The sequence below is a fragment of the Telmatherina bonti genome (genome assembly GCF_933228915.1).
Source record: "Telmatherina bonti genome assembly, chromosome: 10".
NCBI lineage: Eukaryota > Metazoa > Chordata > Actinopteri > Atheriniformes > Telmatherinidae > Telmatherina > Telmatherina bonti.
Window position 1 is genome coordinate 8,719,871 of NC_136628.1, and position 26,347 is coordinate 8,746,217.

General features: G+C 40.3%; 1 protein-coding gene across 2 annotated transcripts in view; it reads right to left on the reverse strand.

Annotated features, from left to right (window-relative positions):
* LOC306761636 (glutamate receptor 4) overlaps positions 1 to 26,347 on the reverse strand; it is a gene marked incomplete at both ends in the record, with an annotated part of 212,318 nt that overhangs the window by 37,585 nt on the left and 148,386 nt on the right. Inside the window, 4 exons of one of the 2 annotated variants that reach the window (XM_079247885.1) lie at positions 3,139 to 3,512; positions 7,971 to 8,177; positions 20,524 to 20,634; positions 25,597 to 25,701. In XM_079247885.1, the coding sequence (XP_079104011.1) occupies positions 3,139 to 3,512; positions 7,971 to 8,177; positions 20,524 to 20,634; positions 25,597 to 25,701 (797 nt within the window). Of the gene's footprint in view, positions 1 to 3,138; positions 3,513 to 7,970; positions 8,178 to 19,911; positions 19,945 to 20,523; positions 20,635 to 25,596; positions 25,702 to 26,347 lie in introns of those variants that run through there. The other variant, XM_079247886.1, reaches the window with a different exon arrangement.

Sequence of the window (26,347 nt, forward strand, 5' to 3'; positions counted from 1 at the left end):
GGAGAGTTAATGTCAATACGAGCTGATTTAAACACATATGCACAGACAATATAACACCACAGCTCTTATTTACTACCTTTGTTATCTGTTCATGCAAGTATAAGTGACATGGAGCTACAGTGGTAAGATCGCTGTGTTTAAATCCCAGCTTAAAGGAAAAGTTCAACATTTTGGGAAACTTATGTGGAAAAAATCAATCAGTCCGACGTCTTTGATGTAATCTAGTTTGTTTTAACATAAATATGGAATCAGATTAGTTTCAGAATTTCCAAGAAAAACTTTTGAAAACTCAAGCAAAAAAGGAATGCGCCCCTGAAAAGAGCCCGCCATGAAAGGTTTGTGTCAGAAATCAAACCAAACAATCAAGAATCAAAACCAAAGACTGTGAAGCGCAACCAAATGGAGAGAAGAGAGAAAGAAGAAGAGGAAACTGCAAACAAAACTACTCGATTTAAGTAAATAAAAGCCGAGTAGTTTTCATGATGACTGATAATTTTTGATTTTGAGATCATTTATTTTACTTACGTTTTAGAAAGTTTTGGTTTTAATTGTTGTTTTTTGCTTGAGTTTTAAAAAGTTTTGCTTGTAGATTCTGAAAAAAATCTGATTCCATACATAAAGACTAACAAGAGAAGGAAAATATTAGATTGACTAGTTATTACAACTTATAAGTTCAGTTATAAGCCATGTTAATAATGGTACTGTCTCTTTAGATGCAGCAAGAAGAGATGCTGCAGAGCAGGGGTGCCCAAACTGTGGCCTCCAAGGGCCAAACTAAAAATGATCCATCGAGCCACGGGCCAAACGCTGCAGCTTTATGGTTGAAACACAAGTAAGTGTATAAAGTTATTTTAATATCGTTGAATAGTAAATACAGTGTATTTTTTTCCTATCTGAGCAAAAAAAATGTTCCATAAAAAATCAATATGGCAACAGAACAATGAAGCCATACTTAGAGGGGCAAGAAACAATATTTACAACCACTAAACTGCAACCAAGTGCAACATGTTATCAACAAGAAAGCGCATATTGAAAAAGGCAAGTTGCTGATACTTAATGGGACACATGAAGTCGATCTTTGGACATTACCAGTCTTACCACGTTAGGTTGCACCTGGCTCTCAGACAAGGTGAACGTGTCACTGAGGTGTGAGTCAGTCAGGGTCCCTCTGAGTCTGGACTTATTGAGGTTCATGACACTAAAAGTATTGTCTTTTCATCAAGCTTTGTAGGGTATTAACATAAAGAGTGACTAAGGGGCCAAAAGCAAAGTGCTAGCGTGCTGATTTTGGCCCATGGGCCCCACTTTGGGCACCCCTGCTGTAGAGAGGAGTTCGGCCATGAAGGCTATGGCTAGATGAAAAGAGGAGCTTCTCAAAAATCTGCTCAAGAGAACTGGATTAAAACACCGTCAGGAACATTTTTCTTGCGGTTTTCAGCTCCAGAGAATTAGTTGAAAAAAAGAAAATCTCTTCTCTTTTTACATAATAAAACTTAAAGTTAATTTATTTAGGAATATCTCAAATATTCTGATTTCAAAGTAAAGATAACATGATGCATCACTAAATCTGAAGCATCCAGAGATTAACACCTGCAGTAGTGATGTATTGGACATCATCCACCCCAGTTACTGCTCTACTCTACACTGCATGATGACATCATACATAGTTAGTTATAAAACAATGTTCAGTCAGTGCTGGATGGTGTACCGGTTCATACCGGAAAGAAGTTTTCATTTTTGTCACGAAATGAATTTTTCTGCCTTTAACAGTCTGAACAACACTGAGAAAGTGGTGCAGGGAGAAACTGTTTGAGGGGGGACCTTTGTCACTGCTGCACCAATAAAACCTGCAGCAGAGCAGCAGTTTGAGGGGGGACCTTTTTCACTGCTGCACCAATAAAACCTGCAGCAGAGCAGCAGTTTGAGGGGGGACCTTTTTCACTGCTGCACCAATAAAACCTGCAGCAGAGCAGCAGTTTGAGGGGGGACCTTTTTCACTGCTGCACCAATAAAACCTGCAGCAGAGCAGCAGTTTGAGGGGGGGACCTTTTTCACTGCTGCACCAATAAAACCTGCAGCAGAGCAGCAGTTTGAGGGGGGGACCTTTTTCACTGCTGCACCAATAAACCCTGCAGCTGGGCAGCAGTTTGATACAAAGTAATGTAAAAGTGGCCACAACATGAGTAAAAACCCCTCAATGTGGAAAAACAATCAATGAAATTTATGAAAATCATTTAATTATCAAATCGTAGCATCCTGAATCGTAATCCAATTGAATGATTTCCGCTGCAGGTTAAACAAACAAACTTCGTCCACTTTAAAGCATGTGTGAGTTGCCATTTTTGTCTTAATCTTTTATCCTTTGGATACTTGTTATTTTCATTTTCTTATAGTTGTTGTTTAATAATCTTCAGCTGTTTTTTGTTCTTTAATCATTCTTATTTGTTCTGTTTTATCCTTTTCCATTGTGCAGCACTTTGCTCAGGTGTTATGTTGTTTTTTTAAAGTGCTTTATAAATAAAATAGCAGGGTACTGAAGATGGACACCTCTGTTATTGTTACCAGTCGTCACACAGCAGGAGGATATAAACAGTGTGTTCAGTTTTTATCTGAGCTTTGACGTCTCACTGTCTCTCTGCAGAACAGAGCTTAAGCTCCAGTTTCACACTTTTTTTTAATGTCTAATGTAAATATTTCCCAAAAAGGCAGAACTAGTCCTTTAAATGCATAGCACATGTAAAAATATCTATTTAGCAGCCAAATTAAAATAAACTTTGGTGTTAAAACTATTTGCTTTTTAAGTGCCAGAGATGTTTAGTGTGACTGAACCCTTCAGGACTAAAGACACATTTATAGTTTCTTTCTTCCTCGTCGCCTGTCACAGCGGGGCGTCCACACTCGCTCCGTTTCCATTTGCTTCAATCAAACACGTTTGACATAATGACCACGGCCTTAATTAGATTGACAAGCGAGGAATTTAAGCACACAGCGCTGACACAGAGAGAGCACCAAGTCATCGCTGTGATTGTCCACACTGACACTCCGGCATGTCTGGAATATCACTGGAGGACATGCAGTTTCCTGTGGGAGCGGTTTTAGTGGACTTGGTGTGGAGGTGAAAGGCTTATGCGGTCTTACCTTGGGGAGATGTCACAGCCCTGCTGCATGAAGGCGCCCAGGGAGAACCAGAGAGAGTTGAAGATGCCAAATTCATTGGGGGGCTGGTCGCTTGGCGGACCGTCGGTGCCCTCTTCGGGCTCCTCGGTGTGCCATTCGTACGGGCTGAAGCGGCTGACCAGGAAGAGCACCACGCTCACACCGATATAGGCGAACACGATGCACATCCAGATCTCGTAGGCCAACGGGTCCAGGAAGGAGAACACCCCCGGTTTAGATTTTTGGGGCTTCTTGATCATAATGGAGATACCCAGCGACATGAAGGGTTTGGAGAAATCAATCACCTCCTCCCGGACTAACGTGATAGTCAAAGGGGCCACAGCGATTTCCGCTTTCTGTAGGACGAATCAAAGCAAACAAGCACCATTTAGCCTCAGATTCAAAATCCTAAACGTCAACAAAAGATTTACCAGCTTCTTCTTCATCTCCTGTAATTACGGCAGCGCTCTCGTCATGAACTTCTTTCTTGAATTAACAAAGAGCAAGAAGTGAAATGGAAGAAATGCTCTCTCCGGTGATCAAAGGCTTAGCTGAAAGTCTTGGAGAATCAGCAGGAAGGATGAAATAATACACTACAGAAATATGCTTACAGCACAGGAAAGGAAAAAAAAAAGTGGGGATATGACTACTTTTCCAGTCTACAGCTGTGGAAAAGTGCATACCAACTTGCAGAAAATCCACAAACCAGATTAGCCTCAGCAACACTCGTGACCTTGTCTGCCTGGCTGGGGAGCAAAGGGCTTACTATCAGCCAGATTTTAAAGTTTCATTACGGCCATCTGACACTTATGGAGCGGAGAAAAACAGGGCCGGGGGGGAAAGAAAATGAAAGAGATTTAAGTTCTTACATCCTCAGCAAAACGCACTAAGATGACAGCCTCGGGGCATGTAGCACGGCGGGTTAAAAAGAGGCTGGGCTCTTGTGGAAGCGTGCATCTTTTCAGGGAGAGGCGAGAGGAAATGAACGGTGTAGGTGGGAAAGTGCTGACAAACGTTCCCGTGAATGCTGCATGGCGTGTTTTCACACACCTTTGCCTGACTTTCTCCGCTCTCTGTCCAACTCACTTTGTTTTATTGTCAGTCCTCCTTACTTTAACCTCCGTGTCAAGTGGAAATGTGGTCACCTTGAAAAAAAATTGCAATCCCTCCATATTTAACTTTGATAGAAGACTTTGAGAGGCAGATAAGTGGAAAAGGTATAAAAGGGCCATTTCTGGCTGGAGATTCATGTGGTCCAAATAGTCCAAACCTGTGTGAAGACAGCTGTGCTCTGACAAAATACAATTTAGCTTTTCCTGTTAAAGGATTTGTACTAAAGTAATTTGGCCCAGCACTTCCTCTGGCCGAAGCAAATCTCTGGAACAGGATGTGTTTCTGCTCACAGAGCTGCTTCCTTGGTTTTTCACCAACCTGCACAGACTTTACACGGAAAGTGCAGAGTGGAGCTTGATGAGACTTGACACATCCCAAACTGTGCCTGCTTGCAGTCGCTGCAGTCCACTTCACAGTGAGTCACTGCAAAGAGGCACAGGCGAGAAAAATGCCAAAAAACTCGTCAGCAAGCAAGAGTTTTTGGTTTCAAACAACATGAGACGGATCAGTTTTATCCTGCGTGGAAGGTCGAAATAAATGCTAAATGCAAAATCACAAAAAACTCCAAAAATCGTAGAAATCTAATGACCATCCTGTTTATCTGCTCTTTAACATAAATATCTAACCAGCCAATCACAAGCCAGCATGTAGTCATGTAGACGTGGTGAAGACGACTCGCTGGAGTTCAAAATGAGCTTCAGAATGGGGAAGAAAGAAGATTTAAGACTGTGAACGTAGCATGAAGTCAGAGGAGAATGGACAGACTGGTTGGAAATGATTGAAGGGCAACTGGAAGTCAGATAAGCACTGGTTATGTTGCTGGTCTGAAGCTCCACATTCAGATGGTACGCTAAGAATCTGTCGGAAACATCATGACAACATGGATCCATCCTGCCGTCAGGATCAAGGCTTCAGGCTGCTGCTGCTGGAATGGTGGGGGGAGGTTTTCTGGTCCCACTTTGGTCCCCTTAGTACCAGTATGACATGGTTTAACCAGCACAGCCTACCTGAGTCCTGCTGCTGACCATGTCCATCCCTTTCTGAGCACAGTGTAGCATCTTCTGATGGAAACTTCCAGCAGGATGATGCACCATGTCACAAAGCTCACATCATCTCCACCATGACGATGAGTTCACTGTCCTCCAACGGCCTCCACAGTCACCAGATCTCATGGAGGTGCAACAGCTGTGTGAATCTTCATGTCAATGTGGAGCAAAATCTCCAGACTGGCTGATCAGTCACATCAAGAATGAAGGCAGTTCTGAAGGAAAAAGGGGTCCAACTCGGTACTAGTAGGTGTACCTGATGAAGAGGACGGTGGTTGGAGATTGATGTATTATTACATCCTTAGTTACTTGGTGAAGGTTAAACATCTACTTTTTACATCGACTGAAGAAGAAAACACTGAAATTAGACCTCCACTAAGAGTACATTATTTATTCAGAAAAAGCTCCTTCTGTCCTCAAAAATATTCCAGCATAAGCAGAAAAGAGGCTCAGAAATCCCTTCATTTCCTCGTGTCCACATCTCTGCATCTCCTTGATCCATATCAAGGTCAGCAGCAGAAAGACGTCACGGCTAAATAAAATGCCATCTCTTTAACAGGCTGCAGATTTCCTCCTGAAGCCTTAAAGCTCCGACCCCCCCAGCGCTACTTTAACAACACTGCACTATTTGCACATTTATTCCAGATGGGTTTAATTATTTACAACAAAGAACACATGATAACAGTGCTGCAGATGCTTTGGAGGATAATTAAGCAGATCAAGAAATATACCGCAAACAAACCTGCTAAGGAACAACACAAACATTAAGTAATCATAAGTGTGAAACTTAACGTGGAACAAAAATGCATTAATCATAGTAATATGTGAATTCTTTTTATGTTTAAATCCATTTTTATACAACTTTCTTTTAAACTGTATGATCATTTTAGTTGCATTAGACCATATTTACACATTTTCAGCAACATTGTTAAGAGCTCACCTGAAATCATTCACACTTTGAAGGGATGACTTTGTCTGGTTAAAAGCAAATCATTTGAGTTTAATTCAAAAGGACAAAGTGGAGTTTTTTTTTAATGAATTCAATCAACATAAAGTCCTGATCAAACCAGAAAAACTAAATTTAAGTAAAGAAGTTCTTCATGTCAGCACTAAAACTGCTGGGATCCATGATGGACTGAGTGTGTTCTGCGGTTTCTGATGACGCTTCAGGATCGAGCTTATTGCAGTCTAACCTGCAGGCGGTTGATTGGATGGGCTCCTGGGAGTTTGAAGACCTGATCTGCACCTTGAGCTCTTAGTTTACATCTACAAGTTGTCCTTTAACGATCTTTCATTGGCCTGTCGGCCCAAAGTTTCCCAGCAGAGCTTGGGAACGTACCAAGATCATCTTCTTCAACGGCTGTTATGATCCATGTTTGGTATCATCTCTCATAGTTTCCACAGATGTCACTGTGACATTACAGCAGCTTTGTGAAACGTCAGCAGTTTGTCATCTTATGTTTATTAAAGGATAAATATATTTCATTGCTCATATTATTACATTAATAGGAAGCTAACCCATTAAATATTAATAATTTATTAGAAAGGGAGTGGGATAATATGAGTTTTTACTTCCTTCCACTCCTTTTTGGATATGCAAATAGAAGGTGTAGTTGTCATTAATGTTTGCTTTATGCTTTATTTCTTTCTTTCTATTCATTTATGTCTGTCCATTAATGTATGATTATTGCTTACTAACACCATGGTCAGTGATAATTCTAATGACAACTGGCGTGCATTGTTTTCATGTATACGCACATGTAGTTCTGTGAGTTCAATTACTGTAAAGGCGTCACCATAGGAACGTGTTAATCACCTGATTCAGATCAGCTGATTTTAACAGGTGAGAGAAACAAGCTGTAGCCTGACAGCTGTTGTTTCACATAAAAACTACATTAAGGCCGATGTGAAATAGTTCCTATACTTTAGCATATTTAGCAAGTGTTGTAAAATAGAAATAAAAAATTGTTATAAAATGTTTACTATGTGGGACCATGGTATAAGCGGTAAAGAACTCGGATCCGTGCATTAGATGGTTATAATGCACGTCTCCGCTGAACGCCATGGCATTAGATGGCTCCTCATTGTTTAATTATGGCAAGCCAAAGGGGCCAACATTTGCCACTGAAATAGCACGTTTGCATCACAGTGCTGTAAAATATGCCATTTTCCTTCACAAAACACATTTTTTATGGCTAAAATACGCTGTTTTGATAAACGTCATAAAAACAACACTCTGTACAGGAACTGTACGCATCTAAGTGCCATAAAATGGCGCTTTTTACACGTGGTCATCCTCATCCTCACAGGTGATGCCAAACACCGACAGCAGTGGCTTCCACCAGCAGGTCGTTTTGCTTTGCTGTCCTGTATGAACTACTTAGAAACAGCCTGAACAACATGTCAATGAGCTGAAAGATGTGGACCAGATGTCTAAAATCCCTGCATCCCAGTCTTTGTATTCAGCACTTAAAGCTCGATGAACTGTTGGAGATTCACAGAAGCAGTTTGAGTTTGTTTCACCTGCCTAACAAGCTGAGAAAAGATGAGCTAGTTGTTCAATAATTTGTTCGTAGAGTTAAAGCTTTAATGCTGTGAATCCTGTAAGGCATAAAACACTTCTGCTTAAAGACTGAACAGAAGCAGGGTGCTTACCCCGTACACCAGCTCCCCGACCATGCCGTTCCAGATCTTCGTCTCTGGGTCCCTGGCGCCGTACTTTCCATCAGGGACGATAGAGATTTTATATTTGATTCCGATGTGTTTGGCGATCTCCGAAGCCAGATCCACGCAGTAACCTTCGTACTGGTCGTTGCCTTCGTACATCTCCCAGTTCTTCTTTAGCATCACATAGGGACCCTCCTACACAGATGACCAGTGAACCAAACAATCAGACAGACGTACACAGAGATATGAGGGCTCACACAGTCACACACCAACAAAAAATTAAAACAAGAGTTGAAATCCAGCTTTTAACACCAACTATATGAAGATGAAAGGTACCCTGCTGAGTTTTATTCACAGTAGTGGTACTATGAAGCAATCATTTAATAAAAGTAGTCTGTCCAAGGTGAGCAGCAAGCATACTGGAGGAGAAAATGCACATATATGCTGATGACTACATGCTATTCCTCTAAATGACAAATGGTGGCAGTACAGCTTGAAAAGACAGATGTGGCAGAAGAAATTTGCAGACTAGAAAACATGAACTTAACAATGCGTTTCATGAAATATTAACTGACTAAACAAGAAAATATCTGTTTCAGACATATCATGTCAAACAACAGGACATACTGAGTGAGAAAACGTGATATTGATCATTAGAAGTAAAACCCTCTGAAGAGGTTAATTACATCAAAACAAATGTCTTTAAAGTTTGTTATATTACCATAATTGTACTGGGAAACATAGTGTTTACCTTATTATGGAGGACCAGAAAGAAACAGGCAGAAAACATGGAGTTTTACTGGCTTCATTATGGTTATTTTGCAGGACAAAAATTGTATTTAAGAATCTGAATTCTTTAAAAGACAATATATAGTTTTGTCTTTAAGTACCTGCAAGGCAAATTATTTTGGAGGTGTTGTGTGTTTATTATAAAATCCCAGCAGGGACCATTAGCGTTCTCTGATGAAGGGGTTTTCTGCTGTAGTGAGCAAGAAATAATTGATTGAAAACAACCAGACCGACATTAGAAATTACTGGAAAATTACTGATCTCTGACACCATAAAGATAATCGAAGAAAAAAAAACAGATCTGGATTGAATCTTGCCAGATGCAACCATTTGAAAATGAAAGTGTACTTGTGGCCTGATCAAAAACACATCAGCATCCTCCAGCTGTGGTGGCAAACAGCTGCATTCATGATCCACCTTGAATTAAATCTCTTTACAATTTTCCCCTTATGACACATTCCCAAACACTCAGTTACAATACAAGATGCTTGAGTAACATCTGGGGACAGTTTAGGGTTTAGTCTTTAATTCAAGGACACTTCAGCATGTGGACCAGAGGAGCCGAGGAGCAAAATGCTAACCGTGTGATTAGTGAGCGACCTGCTCTGCTTTCCAGAGCAGGAGGCATGGTGTTGGGGTTGTGTTTGAGCTGCATACCAAACAGCGGAGTTGACTTGCGTCAACATACCAGTTAAGAGATAAATGGGCCAAAAGGATTGATCCAAACTGAAAATACCAAATTCAATGTGGACACAGTGTGATGCAAGTACAGCTGATGAGTGAGGAGATAAATTTAAACAAAATCACATGGTGGTTGGTAGAAAGAAGGTAGCCTGGCAAGCCAGACTCTCTCAGTGTACCAGTGTAGAGTCTGGGGACTAACTCGCATCAATGGATTTTTAGGGCGGGACAAACAAGTGTGGAGTTAACCAATCAGAAAAATGGCGAACTTGACATCAGTAAAGCGGCAGCCTACAATGTTCGGAAGTGTTCAGTAGCGCGAATGCAACAGAAGAAAATAAACATGGCGTGCAGTACAGAAGACATAAATGACCTGTGTCGTCGTTGCTGTAAAAATCTAAGGCTACATGGCGTTATTGGAAACTCTGTGTTGCTTTTTGAACCTAATCGTAAGTCAGAAGCTAATCCCGCTACGTCCGCGCGCCATCTTGAATGTTATGAAGAATACGTGGTGACGCAAGGCACGAGGCAAGAGTCTCAGATCAACCAATCAGAGTGGCCGGTTTGTTTAAGACTGATGCGAATCTCTGTGTCCAGACTGAGTCGCTCTGCAATCTGGCTTGCCAGGCTAGAAAGAAGGCTGGTCACAAAAAAAAAAAAAGAGGAAGACGAGGACGCTGTTGAGAAAAGAAGAGGCGAGAAAATTTAAACATTTAAGACATGTAAAAAAAAAAAAAAAGAGTTACAGTTTCAATCAGATCATTTTAAATGTGATCAAAGCTAAAGTTGCTTTGTTTTTTGTTAGAAAAGAGAGAGCTGTTGTTTGGCATTTTTGTCATTCCAGTGCCGGGAATTAATCCTACGCACTTTAAATAGTTTTTACTCTAAAAACGTCAGTAAAAACTATTTAAAGAAGTGTGTTGGATTAAATGCATACAGATATAAAATCTGAATTATTTTCCCAAAGAAAACCTGCTTCTGATCCCTGGAGGAAGTGTAGTATCATCTGCACATTTATCTAAACACAACTCCTTCCCCAGCTCACACATGAACATGCACGCTTATCAATCAATCAAAGGTACTTTGTCTGTCCCCGGGGGGAAATTCAGGTTATGTGTTGTCCTGCAAGTTTAAGGTGCAGTCGGACCAGGATAGTCTGGTCTTGGTTTAGCACAACATTTTTCTGGACTAAGTCTGCGCAACTCAAACTAATCAGGCAGTTTGAAGAACAAATTCCAATCCTCCGCAGAGGGGGCGCTGCACCAAGAATTACTGAAGAACATGAGACACCTGTGATGGACCGGGGACATGTCCAGAGTGTACCTGCCTCTCGCCCAATGATTGCTGGGATAGACTCCACCTCCCCCGCGACCCTTAAGCCGTTTGGATAATGAATGATTGAACACAAGAAACACAAACAATGAAGAAGAAACTTTGTTCATCTATTGGTTAATGCAGCTTGTGTTTCCACCATATATGCACATCGTCCCACACCCAATTATGTTTTTGTTGTGTTTACCCACAATGCACTTTGCCTTCCTGTATTTTGTCCACTTGAAGCAGACAGAGGTCGGTATTTACAGGCAGACCGAGTCTGTTTCTTTGTGCATTTACAGTTCCCAAAACAAAGCGGACTATCTGAGGAAACGGATTGGGATCGCAACGGCTGGCCTTTAAACACACAGTTATGTGCTAAATACCACCACTATGTTGCTGTTTGTCAGTTTGTCTTCTCGTAGGTGCTGCTGTAGGTCTGGTTGCTCTAAGTATATTTTACAGTTTTATCTGTTTTCCATCTGTTTTCCAACTCTCCCCCCTTCCCTCGTCCACTTGTCAGGTGTGTCAGGTTCAGAACAAACATGAAACCCATGAAAAACAAAAATAAAGAACACTCAAGTAAGAAGAGGACCCTTATGTCCACAGAGCTTCATTTCCTTTATGTCCATTTGGAAAGCTAATTAGTTTGGTACAACATGGCAGCCGGATCATCATTCTGCTGCCATGATGCTGAACAGCATCCAGGTAAAATAGAAAAAATCTGGCTGTTGTTGCTGCGGATCGAATAAAGTTGTTTTAGAGTCCTGATTATGTTAAATCAGCATGTGATCTCATATTGACTTCTGGCACCGGAATAAAATATAATTAAATCCAAAATGTATGGTGGAGGAATTTATGACGATAACACAGACTGAACTGTTATTGGCTGCATGTCATACAGATCAAACCCGGTCACAGGAGAAGTAGATGTTTTTTATTCATTATTCTTTATTTCTCTCATAACAACACATTTACATTGATTTATTTTTAAATTAAACATTCATTTCTACAACATTAAACAGGACAAAACATGTTTCATATCCACCAGTTTTAACAGTGAATAACCTGCAGCAGGGAAGGTAAACTGTGGTCCTCCAGGTCCTGCAGGTTTTCCATGTTTCCCTGCTTCAACTCTCATTGTGCAGAACTTAACAACATGCTGTTGGATCTATTCAGCTGAACCAGGTGTGTTGGAGCGGGGAAACATCTAAAACCTGCAGGACTGTGACCTTCACTGACTTACAGTAAAAAACAACAATAAACATGAACATCTAACAATAAACCTCACTGTTCGCTGAAGACATCCTGGGAGTTCGCACGAACTTTCCTTTTTACATTTATTATGTACACAGGAGTGTAAATTTGAGCAGATACTTTTAGCGTTCACTTTTATTAATCATCAGGAGATTATTTTCTATCTGAGCTGTGGAGATGCTTAACTGCGAGTCAAAATAAGCAGATTAATCAATCAGAAATGTATGAAAATTCTTTAAATTAGATGGTTTTTGTTGACCTTGTGGGGTGGGACGGGAGATTCAGGATGATCTCATCCTGTACATGCAGAGCATAAACCAGCTAGTTTAGGCGGAAAGGAGCATTAATGAGGCAGAGACTCTGAGAAACCCAAAGCAACCAAGCAGGAATAGATGCAAACATAAAGCAAACGAGAGGTGAGAAAAAAGCTGCAACCACAGCGGATGACTTACTAAAAAAAACCAGTTAGTTCAAACAGTGAAGGTAATCAGTGGTGGCTGCATCTCTCCACACTGTGACCAGCGGTAACTTCTACATCATTAGATCGGCTGCTCCTTGGAAAGCAACCTAAACGTAAGCCTGCCATGCTTTTTTCTCTGCTCATATTTCCAAACAAATGACTTTTGTCATGCAAGGCCGCATGTTGCATATTGAGAACAGGAGCAATTGCTTCTGGAGATGTGTTTGCGTGACATTGCCCCGGGCCAAAGCAAGTAACTCCTCGGTGCGGGGGGAATGAAAACGCTCGACTTAGCCTGCAGCATAACTAAATGTTACCGTAAAGCATAATGAGAGGCCGATTTACCCGTGTCACATCAGAATACAGCAGCCGTCAACAGAAGTGGATGTTTTATTGGTTTTACATGAAATTATTTACATTTTGTGCAGTGCTAGAAAGTGCAGCTCGGTTTGTGGTTATTTTGTCTTCATGTTTTTATTAGTTGTTGTCTCTACGTGTTGTGTATTGTTACGGATGGATCGCCTGCAGGATCCATCCTCGCTTCCCATTGGCATTCTCAAAGTGCAACCCTGAATTTCGAGAGGCCGACTCCTCGCCTCGCCTCTGCAAACTCCCAACAGAACAGCAACAGCAACACTTATTGATCTAAAATGAAGACAGATTTGACACTTTATGGTTTATTTTTCTACTTTAAGCCTTTTCAGCAGCACATCGAGTCCGAGCATTTTCTCAACATAAAGAGAAAGTTTCCAAATGAAATTCTCCAGGAGCAGAAGGAATTGCTTTTCTCTTTCAGGAGGGAAGATTAACAGATATTGTCTTGCTGTATGGCCATAAAGCACAGCAGATGCTGCAAGTCACCCCTGGAGAGGTCCAGCTGCAACACTTTTTACCCTGTTTGAGCTTTCACCAGATAAATGTTCACTAAAAATATGAACCAGGAACATTTCTAACAAACGACACTGTCGACAGACTAGATGTCAGTCAGAATAAAAACTAAAACAGAAATAAATAAACAAATAAACACAATGCTCCAACAGCAGCAGAGAAAACAAGGTTTAGAACTGAATGAGTTAGAGGAGACACCGTACTTGACCAAGTAATCACAGAAACGTATTTTTCAGTCTGCAAGCGTCTCATGGAGTCAGTGTGTTGGTGTTGCAGAGCAAAACCACCTCTCTGACCTGGATTAATCACTTTAACAGGTATATTTTTCTTAGAAATGTTATTATGTGGCTCCATAGGCCTGGAACTGAGGCCAGGTCTGACGAAACATAAATTTAATGAGCCTTTTATGCATTTTCACAAACAGAACAAAGGTTTCAACAATCAGAAACTCTGTTAAAGCTCTGGAGGATAATTCAGCCGAAGTGAACATCGTAGGTATTTTAGTTTTTCAGCAGGATCTGGTCTGATGTGGTCAAAGTCCCTAAAAAGCATTGGATGTGGTCTTTGTGTACATAACAAAACAGAAGCCAACTTCAGCATTATCGTCTCTGAACAGTTCTTCATCCGCCGTCTGTGTCTGAAGGAGAACTGACACCAGCGAGCAGAACGCACGTCCGAAAATATGTCGTAAATAACAAATGAAAACCATCTTAAGTGACTTCCCCTCCATTCCACCTACACAGCCAACATATAGTGGCCAACATTTACAGATAGTCATCAACGTCTCTGCTTAATGGCCGATGGTCACGGGCATCACGTACCAATAACCGTAACTGACTCTTCCTCGATTCGTTTTCACTTTTTTGGGCCCTTCTGAAGTTAGAACAAGTGGTTAATGCATCATGGTGTGTAGATGGTGGCCTACATAACCACAGCAGACTACATTAGCTTACGGTAACCTAGGCAACTGTGGGCTAATGCATCGAATGTAGCATCATGTTTTCTGTTCATCGAGAGTAGCTTCATTGTAAATTTTTTTTAACTTGTAAAATCTAGAGCAACTTTATTCTCTGGGCTTCACACATAATAAGGTGTTCAGTTTTCTTTAAAATTATCTTGCTACCTGTGGGTTCAACTATTTAAGCCAAATTAGGCCCCGCCCCCCTCCCAATATGGCACTCTGAATGCTGAGTTCAGGTGCAGAGTCGATGTCTGACAGCAGAATATCCAACTGCTGCTGCTTTACCGAAGGCGGGAATGCAGGTTCAGTGAAGAAAGTCTGGCGTTGTCCATGTAAAACAATTTAATTCTCTACATTTTTAAACCCTGGCGTTAACAGTGTAGCTGTGGCGACCTGACATGTGTCAGGGAAATAGTGCCGAAATTACATGCCATCATTTGGATAAGTGACATCAAGCTGTGAAGCCTGAAGATGGATATAGAACCGTCTGTCCTTCTACACTTTCCTTTACTTAGGTCATTTCTGGGCTCTTCCAGAAGCAACGCAGCAAACGCACCAGTACCACCACAAACCATGATGGCAGTGTTGAGCAGTATAGCTGACGTACGCCCAGTGAACGCAACAAAGCAACGAATCTGTGACATATTTAATGACTTCTTAGACTAACGTCCTCTTTTCAGTCTCCTTTTAAGTCTTTTTCTACGAATGTAGCTCATAATGAACTCCTCCACCGCCTTCATGTTTGCTGTTATCTGAAACTGACGTCAGAGCTTGGAGGTGAACTCTGCACTGCCCTCTGGTGGATGTATTATCTAACAACCATGACCGAAAGAGGAAAGTGACGTTTGCAACAGACTTTATGAGCCGGCCGCCATCGCTGACTTTCTGCCAGTTCAGGTGACGTCACACAGACAGGATATTATTTTGTGTTTTACAGCTGACTCTATTTTCAGAGTCAAATCTTGTATACTATTTAGACATTATAGAAATAATGGAGACCTAGAATAAGACCACAGTAGCTGACAGCAGATATGTCAATATGCAAACCATCTGGCCTTTGTCAGAACCATGGACTGTATATAAAAGATGGACGGAGCCTCCGTGACGTCACCTGTAGGTTTCGGAAGAGCTGAACTGAACCCGAGCGAACCCAGAGCTAACATTAGCTAACAGGAGCTAATGGGAGCTAACAGGAGCTAACCAGTTAAAGGGATTTGCTCTATGTTGGAGCCCCTAGTGGATGAGGGGGGGGGACTGCAATTTTTGGCACTTCCACGTAGGCTTCACTTTTAATTGCTGGAGGTTGCCGCTTGGTGTACAGAGCAAAATATGAGGAATTATGGACTTTCTTTAATTATTGCAACAAAAATACGGACAGCATTTAATGCACCAAGTCATGGCAGTGAAATAAATAACAGAAACAAGCCAATTATCAAACCATCCGACTTATGAAACATGACGTTTCTTTGAAACAGTAGAACTAATCGGTCACTTTCCTACAATGAAACACAGAAAGATAAAATATTGTCCAACAAATAAAGGCACAAATGTCTTACATGAAGCCTCTACTTGCCTGATAAACCACATTTCAAGTGAAGCATTGCCTTGATTTCCTCTGACAAATCTCAGCTGCAAAAAGGCTGAAAAATGGAGTTTATAAATTTAATGCTGGTGTCCTCATTTAAAAGTTAATTTGCAGCAAAGTTAGAAATGCAATCAGAATGAAAACAGCACTAATCCATATGATTTCTGATAGCGGGGGTATGGCAGCAGCCGGAGGGAGAGGGGTGTCAGAGATGGAGGCTGCAGTCAGTGTTTCTGGCACAGGAAGAGAGCGATGCTTCAGAGGTCTTCACAGCGACGGCCAGCACGGCTGACAGGCTGGTCAATAATCACAAGCACACTGCTTCACTCACTGCCTAATGAGACTAATTAAACATGCCATTAAAACACACACACGCTGCACAGCCAACTTGATACAAATCCATGTGTGGATTTTCATCCACAAAGGAACAGTGTGCTCAGTGTAAAATCTGCCTGTTTGGGTTTGTGTACCAGTGTTTGTGCATTATGCAAGACAAACAATCTGTTGCTCATTCTGTTTGATTAGGAGCGGTGACAAGCATCAGATGGATGACTTTGACCACAAACACAACGCTGTCTGAAGCTAACACACATCAGTGCATCACAGTAAGTCTCCCGTTTTGGGGTCTCGGTCAGCAGCAGTCACTGAGGCAGCAAATCCAGTTTGTTTTCATCAAATGTCTGACACTGATAAAGCAGCACATTTATGTATCAAACATTTTCCAAATGTACAGTAAGCTTTTTATTTAATCAGTTTAAGAGCTCTCGGCCAGCAGTTGTTGGACGTCACAGCCTGGAAAGATGTTTTAGATCATCAAAGTGCTTCACTACTGTTGTGGCTACGCTTCAACCTCTTTAGGCTAATGCTACTGACATTAAACTATAAATAAATGTACTGTTTAACATCTATTTTCATTTTACACGTTTTTTTTTTTTTCTGTTTATAGATGTTTTTGTATGTTTGAATGTTCAAACTGAGGCAGAAACTTCACTTTGTTGCAGTCTGCAAATTGGCCACCAGATGTCACTGTTTCACACAGCGAAGCTTAAACATTCACTTTTAAAAAAAACATTTCTTAACTTTTAATTTCATATTCAATAATCCTTTTTAACCGCAGCATGTCCTTATTAATGATTTAAAATTGAATGAATTTCTCTAAAATGAACATGTACTGTGAAACAGGGTGCTCTGTTTCAATCCTCAACTTAAATCAGAGTTTTGTGATTTTAACTGACTCCTTTTTTCTGCTATATATTAAATACTTTAAATATCTATGTTCATAGAAGTACATGTGATCAATTACTTGACATAAATATCTAACGAGCCAAGTTGACATAATAAAGACGACATGTTGCAGTTCAAGCAGAGAATCAGAATGAAGAAAAAAAGGAGATTTAAGTGACTTTGAATGCAGCATGGTTGTTGCTTTGAGTATTTACAGGGAATTTAACACGCAACAATCTCTAGGGCTTACAGAGAATGTTCTGAAGAGAAAATATCTAGCTGTTGGTACTAGGAAATGGACCTGCTCAAGTGGACGCTGAGCTTATATCTGTGTTTCGTTGAGTCTCTAGACTGCCCTGTGAGGGCGGTACATAGAAACTTCCTTTTTTTTTCTCCTCCAACCCATGTTTACCTCATGTTATTTCTTTCTACTCTGCTGAAAGGCGGCGCCGGATAAAGCTGGCTGCATGGCCTCAATACTGTCCAAACCTGTGTTCTGTGTAATGGTTCTATGTTTGTCTGTAACAGTATGTTTGTCTGACGAGTAGTATTTGAGCCTTGAAATTCCCCTCAGGGATGAATAAGTATTCTTCTATCTTGTATCTTGTATCTCGTAGAAATGGCCATTGAAAATATGTTTCATTTTTGTGTCTTGCTCTGATTTTTGACCACAACTATATGGCTTTAATGCAACATTGGAAAGAAATCCTCCAAGAAATTCTTGGTTTATCACATGTACAAGAATGTGAACTCCCAAGTGCTGAAAGCTACTGCTGCCATCTTGGTCCAAAATACCAGTAAAGGAAACCTAACTTTGTGGTGCTAAAACTTAGCAAACGTATACTAGATTTTATGACTTGCAGTGTTTGTCGTGATGTTACATCATCTGATAAAATCTTACAATAACAGCTGCGCCTACTGCAGCTTTCTAAGACTTCTAGAGTGGGTGTTACGGTGACTTTTCCATAAATAAAAGATAACTTTCATTAATGGGCCTTGAATGAAAAAATTCCTCCTCTCATTATGTTGTTGGGGCATCCATCGGGAAGCATTTTGGGTAGCATGACACCCTGCTAAAAAAAATCGAAACATTTCGTCACTATCCAGGTTTCTCTGAACAGAAACTAAAGAGAAACACAGTTAAAACAGGATCTTTGTGTCCTGTGGCAGACTGGCACGCTGCCAGGTTTAAAGTGCAGTGGAGGAGTTTAAAGTCAACTCACTCCATCACAGCTTCCAGCCTTGTCCTGTCAATATAATGACAGTCAAACTTTGTCCTTGTCCATCTCTGTTGGTGCTTTACCCTCCAGGCAGATGCAGCTGAAGACCTGACAGAGGTTTGTTATCTCGTGATGCTTTAGCCAAAAGACTAAAAAAACAACGACTAGTGATGAAAAATAAAAAACCTTTACATCTGCCACAGCTAATAAGGACATAGTGATATTTGTATAATGTGCTAGAGATTTTAGGTTAGCAATCACCATCTGGGTGATACCTGGAAAAAACATTTCGTGTTTGGACATGAAGTTGATAATTAAAATGAATGGAAAGTGGGTAATTAAAACTAATCATATGATCAAGTGAATCGAGTTGGATTGATGAAATATCCGTCTGTTACATTATATAGACCAGGGCATACGTGGCATTATCTCTTTCATTCCTTATAATGCCTTATGTTTGTTTAATTTTTGGCTGTTTCCATGTTCAAGCCATAAAACTGATCAATGAAACTTTGGGGTTCCTCACAAAGCCATAAAAAAGTAAGATAAAATTTTTAAGAACAGACAGATTATATCTCTGTCTTTTTCAAATCTTACTATATAGTCACAACCAGTGATTATTTAATTTGAATGATTTTAATTTAATTTGATTTAATAATGAATTTCCCTGCATTTAAAAAAACAAACAAATAAACAAACAAGCCAGTCTTTTGAATGGTTCTCATTAAGGAACAACTCCTCAAGATCCGGATTCCTTGACAGATCCATAAATCCCATCTCTAATTTAAGATATAGAGGCAGTTTGGATGTAGCAACACTACAACACTTCATTAAGTTTGTACCAAATTAAAAATGGCTCCCACACACATGCTGATCCAACATCACAAAGCAGGGCTGAGAAGAAGCCGTCACATTGTAACTGGAAAGTCATGCTGCATAGTAACATGATGGATATGAACTGGGATGATTATGAGAGCATTAGTCTTTCTAAGCTGTTTTAAGGCTTAGAGGAAGCCCTCTGAGTGTGTAATATACTGTACATCAGAGTAGGTAGTCACAGAAAGTGATAGATTTAGAGCAAACAAGAATTCAGTTACTTTATAGTTCAGGGTCCATCAATCTTCGTGGAAATGACTTTTTCAAACCAGGATGAGAAGCTGTGATTGGCCACACAATCACTAAAGCCATGACAATGCATGAGTCGAACACAGACACTGGTGTACAGCTGTAGTGGGAGCTTGCTTATGAAGAGACACTGCACTGTAAAGAGTCGGAGACCCAATTCCTCTTCCATAGATGTCCATCTGCGAGCACCATCCTTTAAAAAACTGTCTTTATCCACCATTTGCATTTCATTTTCCTCTCCAGGGGCTCCATTATGGCTTTGAGTGGCTCCATTTCTTGCTCGGATTTTTGAACAGGGCATCCATTAGCATAGCCGCTGTGTCTCTCCTCTCGCCCAGTGTCTTTAGGGCCTCATTTTGGCTCACGCTGTTGTGTCCATCACTGCCATTAAGGGCTTTCATATCCTGCTTGCGTCCAACTGGGGATCAGTTTCTTAAAATGGGGTTCCTCATCAGGGGCTGAAAAGAGGGAGGATTGTGCTGAGCTGTGACTCTCCATTCCCACCTCTTACCTTCCTTCCTCCACTCTGCTGCTACATGTACTCTCAAAACATGGCTGCTTTACTCATGTCAGCCATCTCAGAGTCACTGCTACAGCCAAAGATTCACATGCAAAGCAAAGGCCATTCAGAGTGTGAAATGATTTGACTCTGAATAAATTTTTGCATTAAATGGATGCAAGTGTCAAACATTTGTTGTTGAATAAGTTCAGAATGCAGAAATTGAGATAAATTCCCTTTCTTTGCGAATTTCTTTACTGAGGAGTTTATTTTCAAGAAAGAAGGTGGCTGTCTTTAAACTCTGGCAAGTCAGGACATATTTTAAGGGCTTTAAAGGAACTTAACTCAGAAGATTGAACTGTAAGATTCAGTTTTACAAACATCATCTAGTTGCAGTCACCAAACCTGGGGCTCCTGCGTTGTGTCTCATTTTATTTTTCAGCATATAGCACATCCTCACATTACAGATTACAAATAATACTGCTGCATGCATGTATCTGTGTGTGTGTGCACTGGCAAATGCATGACAGTCTCTTACCATGATGGTAGTCACAATAACAGTGCGGTTCTCCATCCCAGTGGTGTCGTTAGGATGTAGAGGAGAGTCCTGGATCAGCACTAGTTTGTCTGCATCATTCCAATAACCAATCTGCAGGGAAAACAAGATTATTACAGATTTTACTTGAAGATGTGCACACACTGATGTTGCGTATAATAGCATGTACACAACTCTAAGGAGGTTTTTGTGGAGTTAAATAGAGTCAGAACAGAAGAAGCCTCCAACTGTCCTCAGAAGGCATTGTGTGATCAAGCTTTTGATTTTACAAGAGATGAACTGGTTTAACAACAATGGTAAAGTGAAAGACATGGAAGTATGAAGACGGCAGAGTATGAGGTTTAAAAATGGATGTCTGCATTTATGTACGTAAAGGAGTAGAAATGGATTTTGAGAGTTGTTGGATTTGGTTGTATGTGAGCAAATACGCAATTACTAAAAGCCACTTTTGGTATATTATGGCCTTTAATGCTATTTATATAAAAATATTTAATGTTCTTTTTAGCTATATGTTGTAGCTATATGTATTCATTGTCTTTACTCTTGAAGTATGTAGTGATATGATAGTTTTGTAATTTTGCTGCTTCCTTTACCCAGCAGCTGCTAGCAGCAGCTAGCTTCAGAGTTAGCTCCTTTCACTTTACCTAGCAGCTGCTAGCAGCAGCTAACTTCAAAGTTAGTTTCTTTAACTTTATCCAGCAGCTACTGCTGGCAGCTAGCATCAAAGTTAGCTCCTTTAACCTTATCTAGCAGCTGCAAGCAGCAGCTATTTTCAGCGTTAGCTCCCCTCCACTTTGTCTAGCAGCAGCTAGCTTCAGAGTTAGCTCCCCTCCATTTTACCCAGCAGCTGCTAGCAGCAGCTAGCTTCAAAGTTAGCTCCTTTAACTTTATCCAGCAGCTGCAGGCAGCAGCTAGTTTCAGCGTTAGCGCCCCTTTACTTTATCTAGCAACAGCTAGCGTCAGATTTAGCTCCGTTCACTTTACCCAGCAGCTGCTAGCTTCAAAGTTAGTTTGTTTAACTTTATCCAGCAGCTGCAAGCAGCCGCTAGTTTCAACGTTAGCTCCCCTTCACTTTATCTAGCAACAGCTAGCTTCAGAGTTAGCTCCTTTCACTTTGCCCAGCAGTGGTGAAGTCGACGCAAGAGCTGCTATTTATTAATTAGGCTTGTAGCAAAAAGGGACATTCACTGTTGAACAGGCAAATTCCCATGATTAACTTTCTCTGCAACAACTGTCCAGCTGTAATTCAGATCTGCTGACGTGTCTCCAATCTTTGGTTGAAATAACTGATTTAATAATCATATAATCTATGTTTTTATCTTTTTTAAGTTTGAAACAGTGAGATGGGGAAAAAAGAAAAGAAAAAACAACAACATACTTTTATTTTGGTTAAATAATGATTTTCTACTTTACAACTCGGCCCTTACGGTTGTACCACTGGTGTGTGATGAGTTAGGTGATGTCAGGTCAGCCTCCACCTGACTGTTCAGAGGCACAAATACTGTATATTACTGTTAGTCTGAGACATGGATCAACTCAAAATATGTCATGTTGAGCAAACTGCAACTCAAACATGAAACACGTCGAGCAGGGATCACAAATGCTGGACCTCCAGAGCCAATGTCCTGCAGGTTGTCGACGTTGCCCTGCTGCAGCACAATTGAAATTATGAATTAATTATTATTAATTAATTGAAATTAAATGATTCCTTAAAACCCTGTTATCAGCTTCTGCACTAGACTTTCCATGACCATTATTTCTATCAGGTGTGTTGCAGCAAGAAAACATTAATAACCTGCCGGACACTGGATAAAGAGGTACGGAGTTGCTGATTGTTAATATCGAGCAGTGGTTTCCAAACTTTATCCGCGGGGCCCCCTTGTTATTGACGTCAATAATGTCAAGCCCCCCTCCCGTCACATGAACCAAAGAAGCTTATGGTACTAAGTAATGTGTCATTAGTATAGTAGCTGCAGTGTAATTAACAAGAGTTAAAACTGTGCCAGTATTATGATCCATTCTCCTGATCAGTGTGAAACGTTTTAAACCAGGAATCTGCAAACTGCATCAGGTGAGCCGAGTTTTCAGTAAGACGAATGCTGCTTTAGTAAAACAACTCTGCTATATGTGGCAGTTGGATAGTTTTTATCTAAAGCAGGGGTCGGCAACTCCGGTCCTCTAGTGCCACAGTCCTGCAAATGTTAGGAGTTTCTCTGCTGCAACACACCTGGCACTCATCAGACTTGATCAGCAGACTTGTGCAGAGCTTGACATCAAACTCTGCATAAGTCTGGCTAATGAGCCATTGACTTGAATCAGGTGTGTTGCAGCAGGGAAACTCCTAACATTTGCAGGACTGTGGCACTAGAGGACCGGAGTTTCCTACCCCTGATCTAAAGTAATCATCAGGTTTTTCTTTGTGTTCAGGATGAGAAGTTCCCAAGTGTTGGTGTAACTTGTTTGGCTTCATACTTCATATAATCAGATAATATTTTGATACATAAAAAAGACTGTGGTCTCTTCATTGCCCACCATTGATTATTACTATTTCTTGACCTTTACCTGGTCAAGTAGGGGTAGATATGCCCCATCATATTTTCTTCTCTCTTTTTAGTACTTGAAGTCTCTTATGCTGATTAATCATCGTTTCCCATTGGTGCTTAAAAATTTGTCCATTTCCAAGCTGTCAAGTTGTATTTAGCCTTACTGCGCTCCCCCTGTGATAACTCTGGCCCGCCCCCCAGTTTGGGAAGCACTGATATAGAACATCATATGCATTACTGATAATGTGACAAGTGACTCTTTTAACTGGGACCATGCCTGAATATGAATAAAAGGTTTAAAATATTATTTTCTGACTTAATGATGTATTACCTCCGGATTTCTAAGTCTATAAAACATCAGGTAATGAGAATTTGTGCAGTTTGTTTAGTATTGGTCTCATTTTTCCATTTAAAGACAGTAAAGTAATCACAAAATGTATCATATTCACATTGGGTCATTTCATTTTACATTGGTATTCCAAATCCAAATTCCAGACTTGCCAGTGGTTCCAAACCATGACGATGCAGGCAGTTTTAGTTAAGAAGCTGAAAACCCAAAAATAGCAAAACATTTTGGTTTAATACTGCAGCATTTCTGCAGATTTCTAAGCATTTAAAGCACAGAGATGATGCAACACAGTGGTAAACATGGATGTTACAAATCTCTGCCAATGGCATCAAATTCAAAATAAGTAAAAAAATTGGCACTGGTATATTGTATTTGTTTTATTTCCTTTTTTAGGTCAAATATAGGGGTTAAATGATTCATTGATCATTGCACTTTGCTGCATTTTACACATCAACAAATCCTCTCAATCTGCATCATCCAACATGCGAGTTGCAGGAACGACTAGCTGCAAGTCTTATGCAAGATGCAGGTTAAGGATCAATGCTGTGGTGCTTCTTTTTGACTCCACATTCAGCTGATGTTAGGATCATCATACAGAAATCCTTCAGGGTCCAGCTGACTGACTGGAACTGACAGACGGGGCGTGTTGTGGTCACAACATTAGCATCTTGTGACCAGGGAGGAACCGAAAAGAAGAACGGGTCGGGCGATACCTCATGTTATAATAATAATAATAAAAAAAAACAAAAAAAACAACAACAATATGTGGGTATCTGTTGTGTCAAATTGATGAATTGATCTTATAGCAGAACAAGCTTTGACAGCAGCCATAAACAGCTTGAAGTCGGTGAGAGGGGAGGTAGAGGGGAAGAAGAGCTCTGGCACCTCCTGTGTGCTGCAGCATCAGGATGATTGAGGGACATTGAGAATGTCCCTCAACACACACACACACACACCCTCCATGTCCTGACAGGACCCTCTCCGTGGCGGAAGAAGACAGGCCAAAGCAGCTTTTGATTGATGGGAACTCGTCTCCTCTTTGCCCCCCCCCCCCCCCCCCCCCCCCCCCCCCCCCACCAGTCTACCTTGATTGCTTTCTGTTTCATTTCATCCTCTCCCCACTCTCTCACTGCCTTGTTTTTCCCATTTTCCCTGAATTTCATCAACAGACATCCATCTTTCCAGAGGCAGAAGCTTTTTTACAGCCTACTTATGATAATAGAGAATGGCACACTACATATTATATCACTCCAACCCCCCGACGCTTCACATGAAAACACCCTACACACGTCTGTAATCATACAAGGATGTACCGACAGTGGAGGAGTGGAAGTTAGAAAATGAGTTTCTACAATGTCATCAATGCTTAAAGCAACTGAGAGAAAATAGACAGATGGCAACCAGGTGAATTTCTATGTAACAGCACACCTTTGTAGCTGTGGCTCGCTGATATAGCATGGTGGGAAACTGAAAACAAAATTTGTTCCACATTTAAAGAGAACTTTATACAAAACCTTTTTGTCTCTAAAAATCCAATGAGAGCTGAGCTGAAATATAACACATATATATATTATTTCCGATAGAAAAAGAATTTTTGGGTCACGCTACTACCTTGAATGATAAATAAAAAATTGAAGTTGAGCTCTCTCTATCCACTTTTTCCGTGTTTGTTTTGTGCACAAAATCAGAAATCAAATCAAATCTTTTTTTTGTTGTTGTTGTTAAAGATAAAAAAAAAAAAACAAAAAAGGAAAAAAACGAGGCTTTTCAAATGCTAATATCTTGTTTCAAATGAAAAAATAAATGAAAAAATGATACGCAGATTATGCATAAATGCATAAAACGTGTCTGCATTACATTTTTTTTATATACGATACTTCATACTGACAAGTCTGAAAAACTACCTCATGTAGGTTTTACATCAAGTGTAAAAACATTTTAGAGTTATTTGAGAAATTTTCTTAAATGTAGAGTCTGAGTTTCAATCTGTGGATTTGTCATTATGGACAAACAAATGAATCCACTTTTTACAGTTTCCTTTTAAACCATCATCGATGCCCATATTACTGCTGTGTAAACTATAAACACGTTAATATCATGACAAAAGCGTAAAGTATTGCTACCTTCATTCAGACAAATATTCAGCGTGGTGTGATGTTTTACCCTTCTGGGTCCATTATTCTTCAGTTCAAACACGTCCATAGTGTAGTTGACCCTGCGGCCGTAGTGGTCAAACTGGACATTACCTGTTAATCCCTGCAGCCGGACCTGCATACAGAGGAGAACACAAAACAAATACACACCATGACATAATGTAGTTAACAAAAACAGATGCTGAAACAAAGAACAAAGAGGTGCACTGAGGCACAATCTGCAGAAAATGACTGTCAGACCTAACGGTACATAGCTTTACCAGGATTAGATACATGTTCTCACTGATATGCCTATGCAATAATATGAATCAATCAAATCAAATAAATGATACTTTATTCATCCCTAAAGGGAAATTCAAATGAAATGGAAAAAGAATAAAGAAAAGTATCTCTTGTATAGGCTAATCACCGTTTATTACTGTTAAAATGATTGTAGTGCATTATTTTATCCACCAGGAGGCAGAAAACAAGCATCTGATTGTTTACAACTGAGTTGTAAGGAAAGTTTTTACCATAAAATGATGCAATGGGTCTCAGAAATGCATCAAATGTGATCTACAAGGCATTAAAGGGTTAATAATTCAGTATTTTCAATCATATGTTGTTTTTTTTTTCTCCAAGGATTCAAAGCTTCCTTCATACTTCTGCCTGCACTGAGCAACTTCTGCCTGCATAAATGTCTTTGTTCATAAATGTAAATACATGTCAGACTGTCGAGATCAGAGCAAATCCATCATGAAGCCTGTAGAAACGTCTCCGTT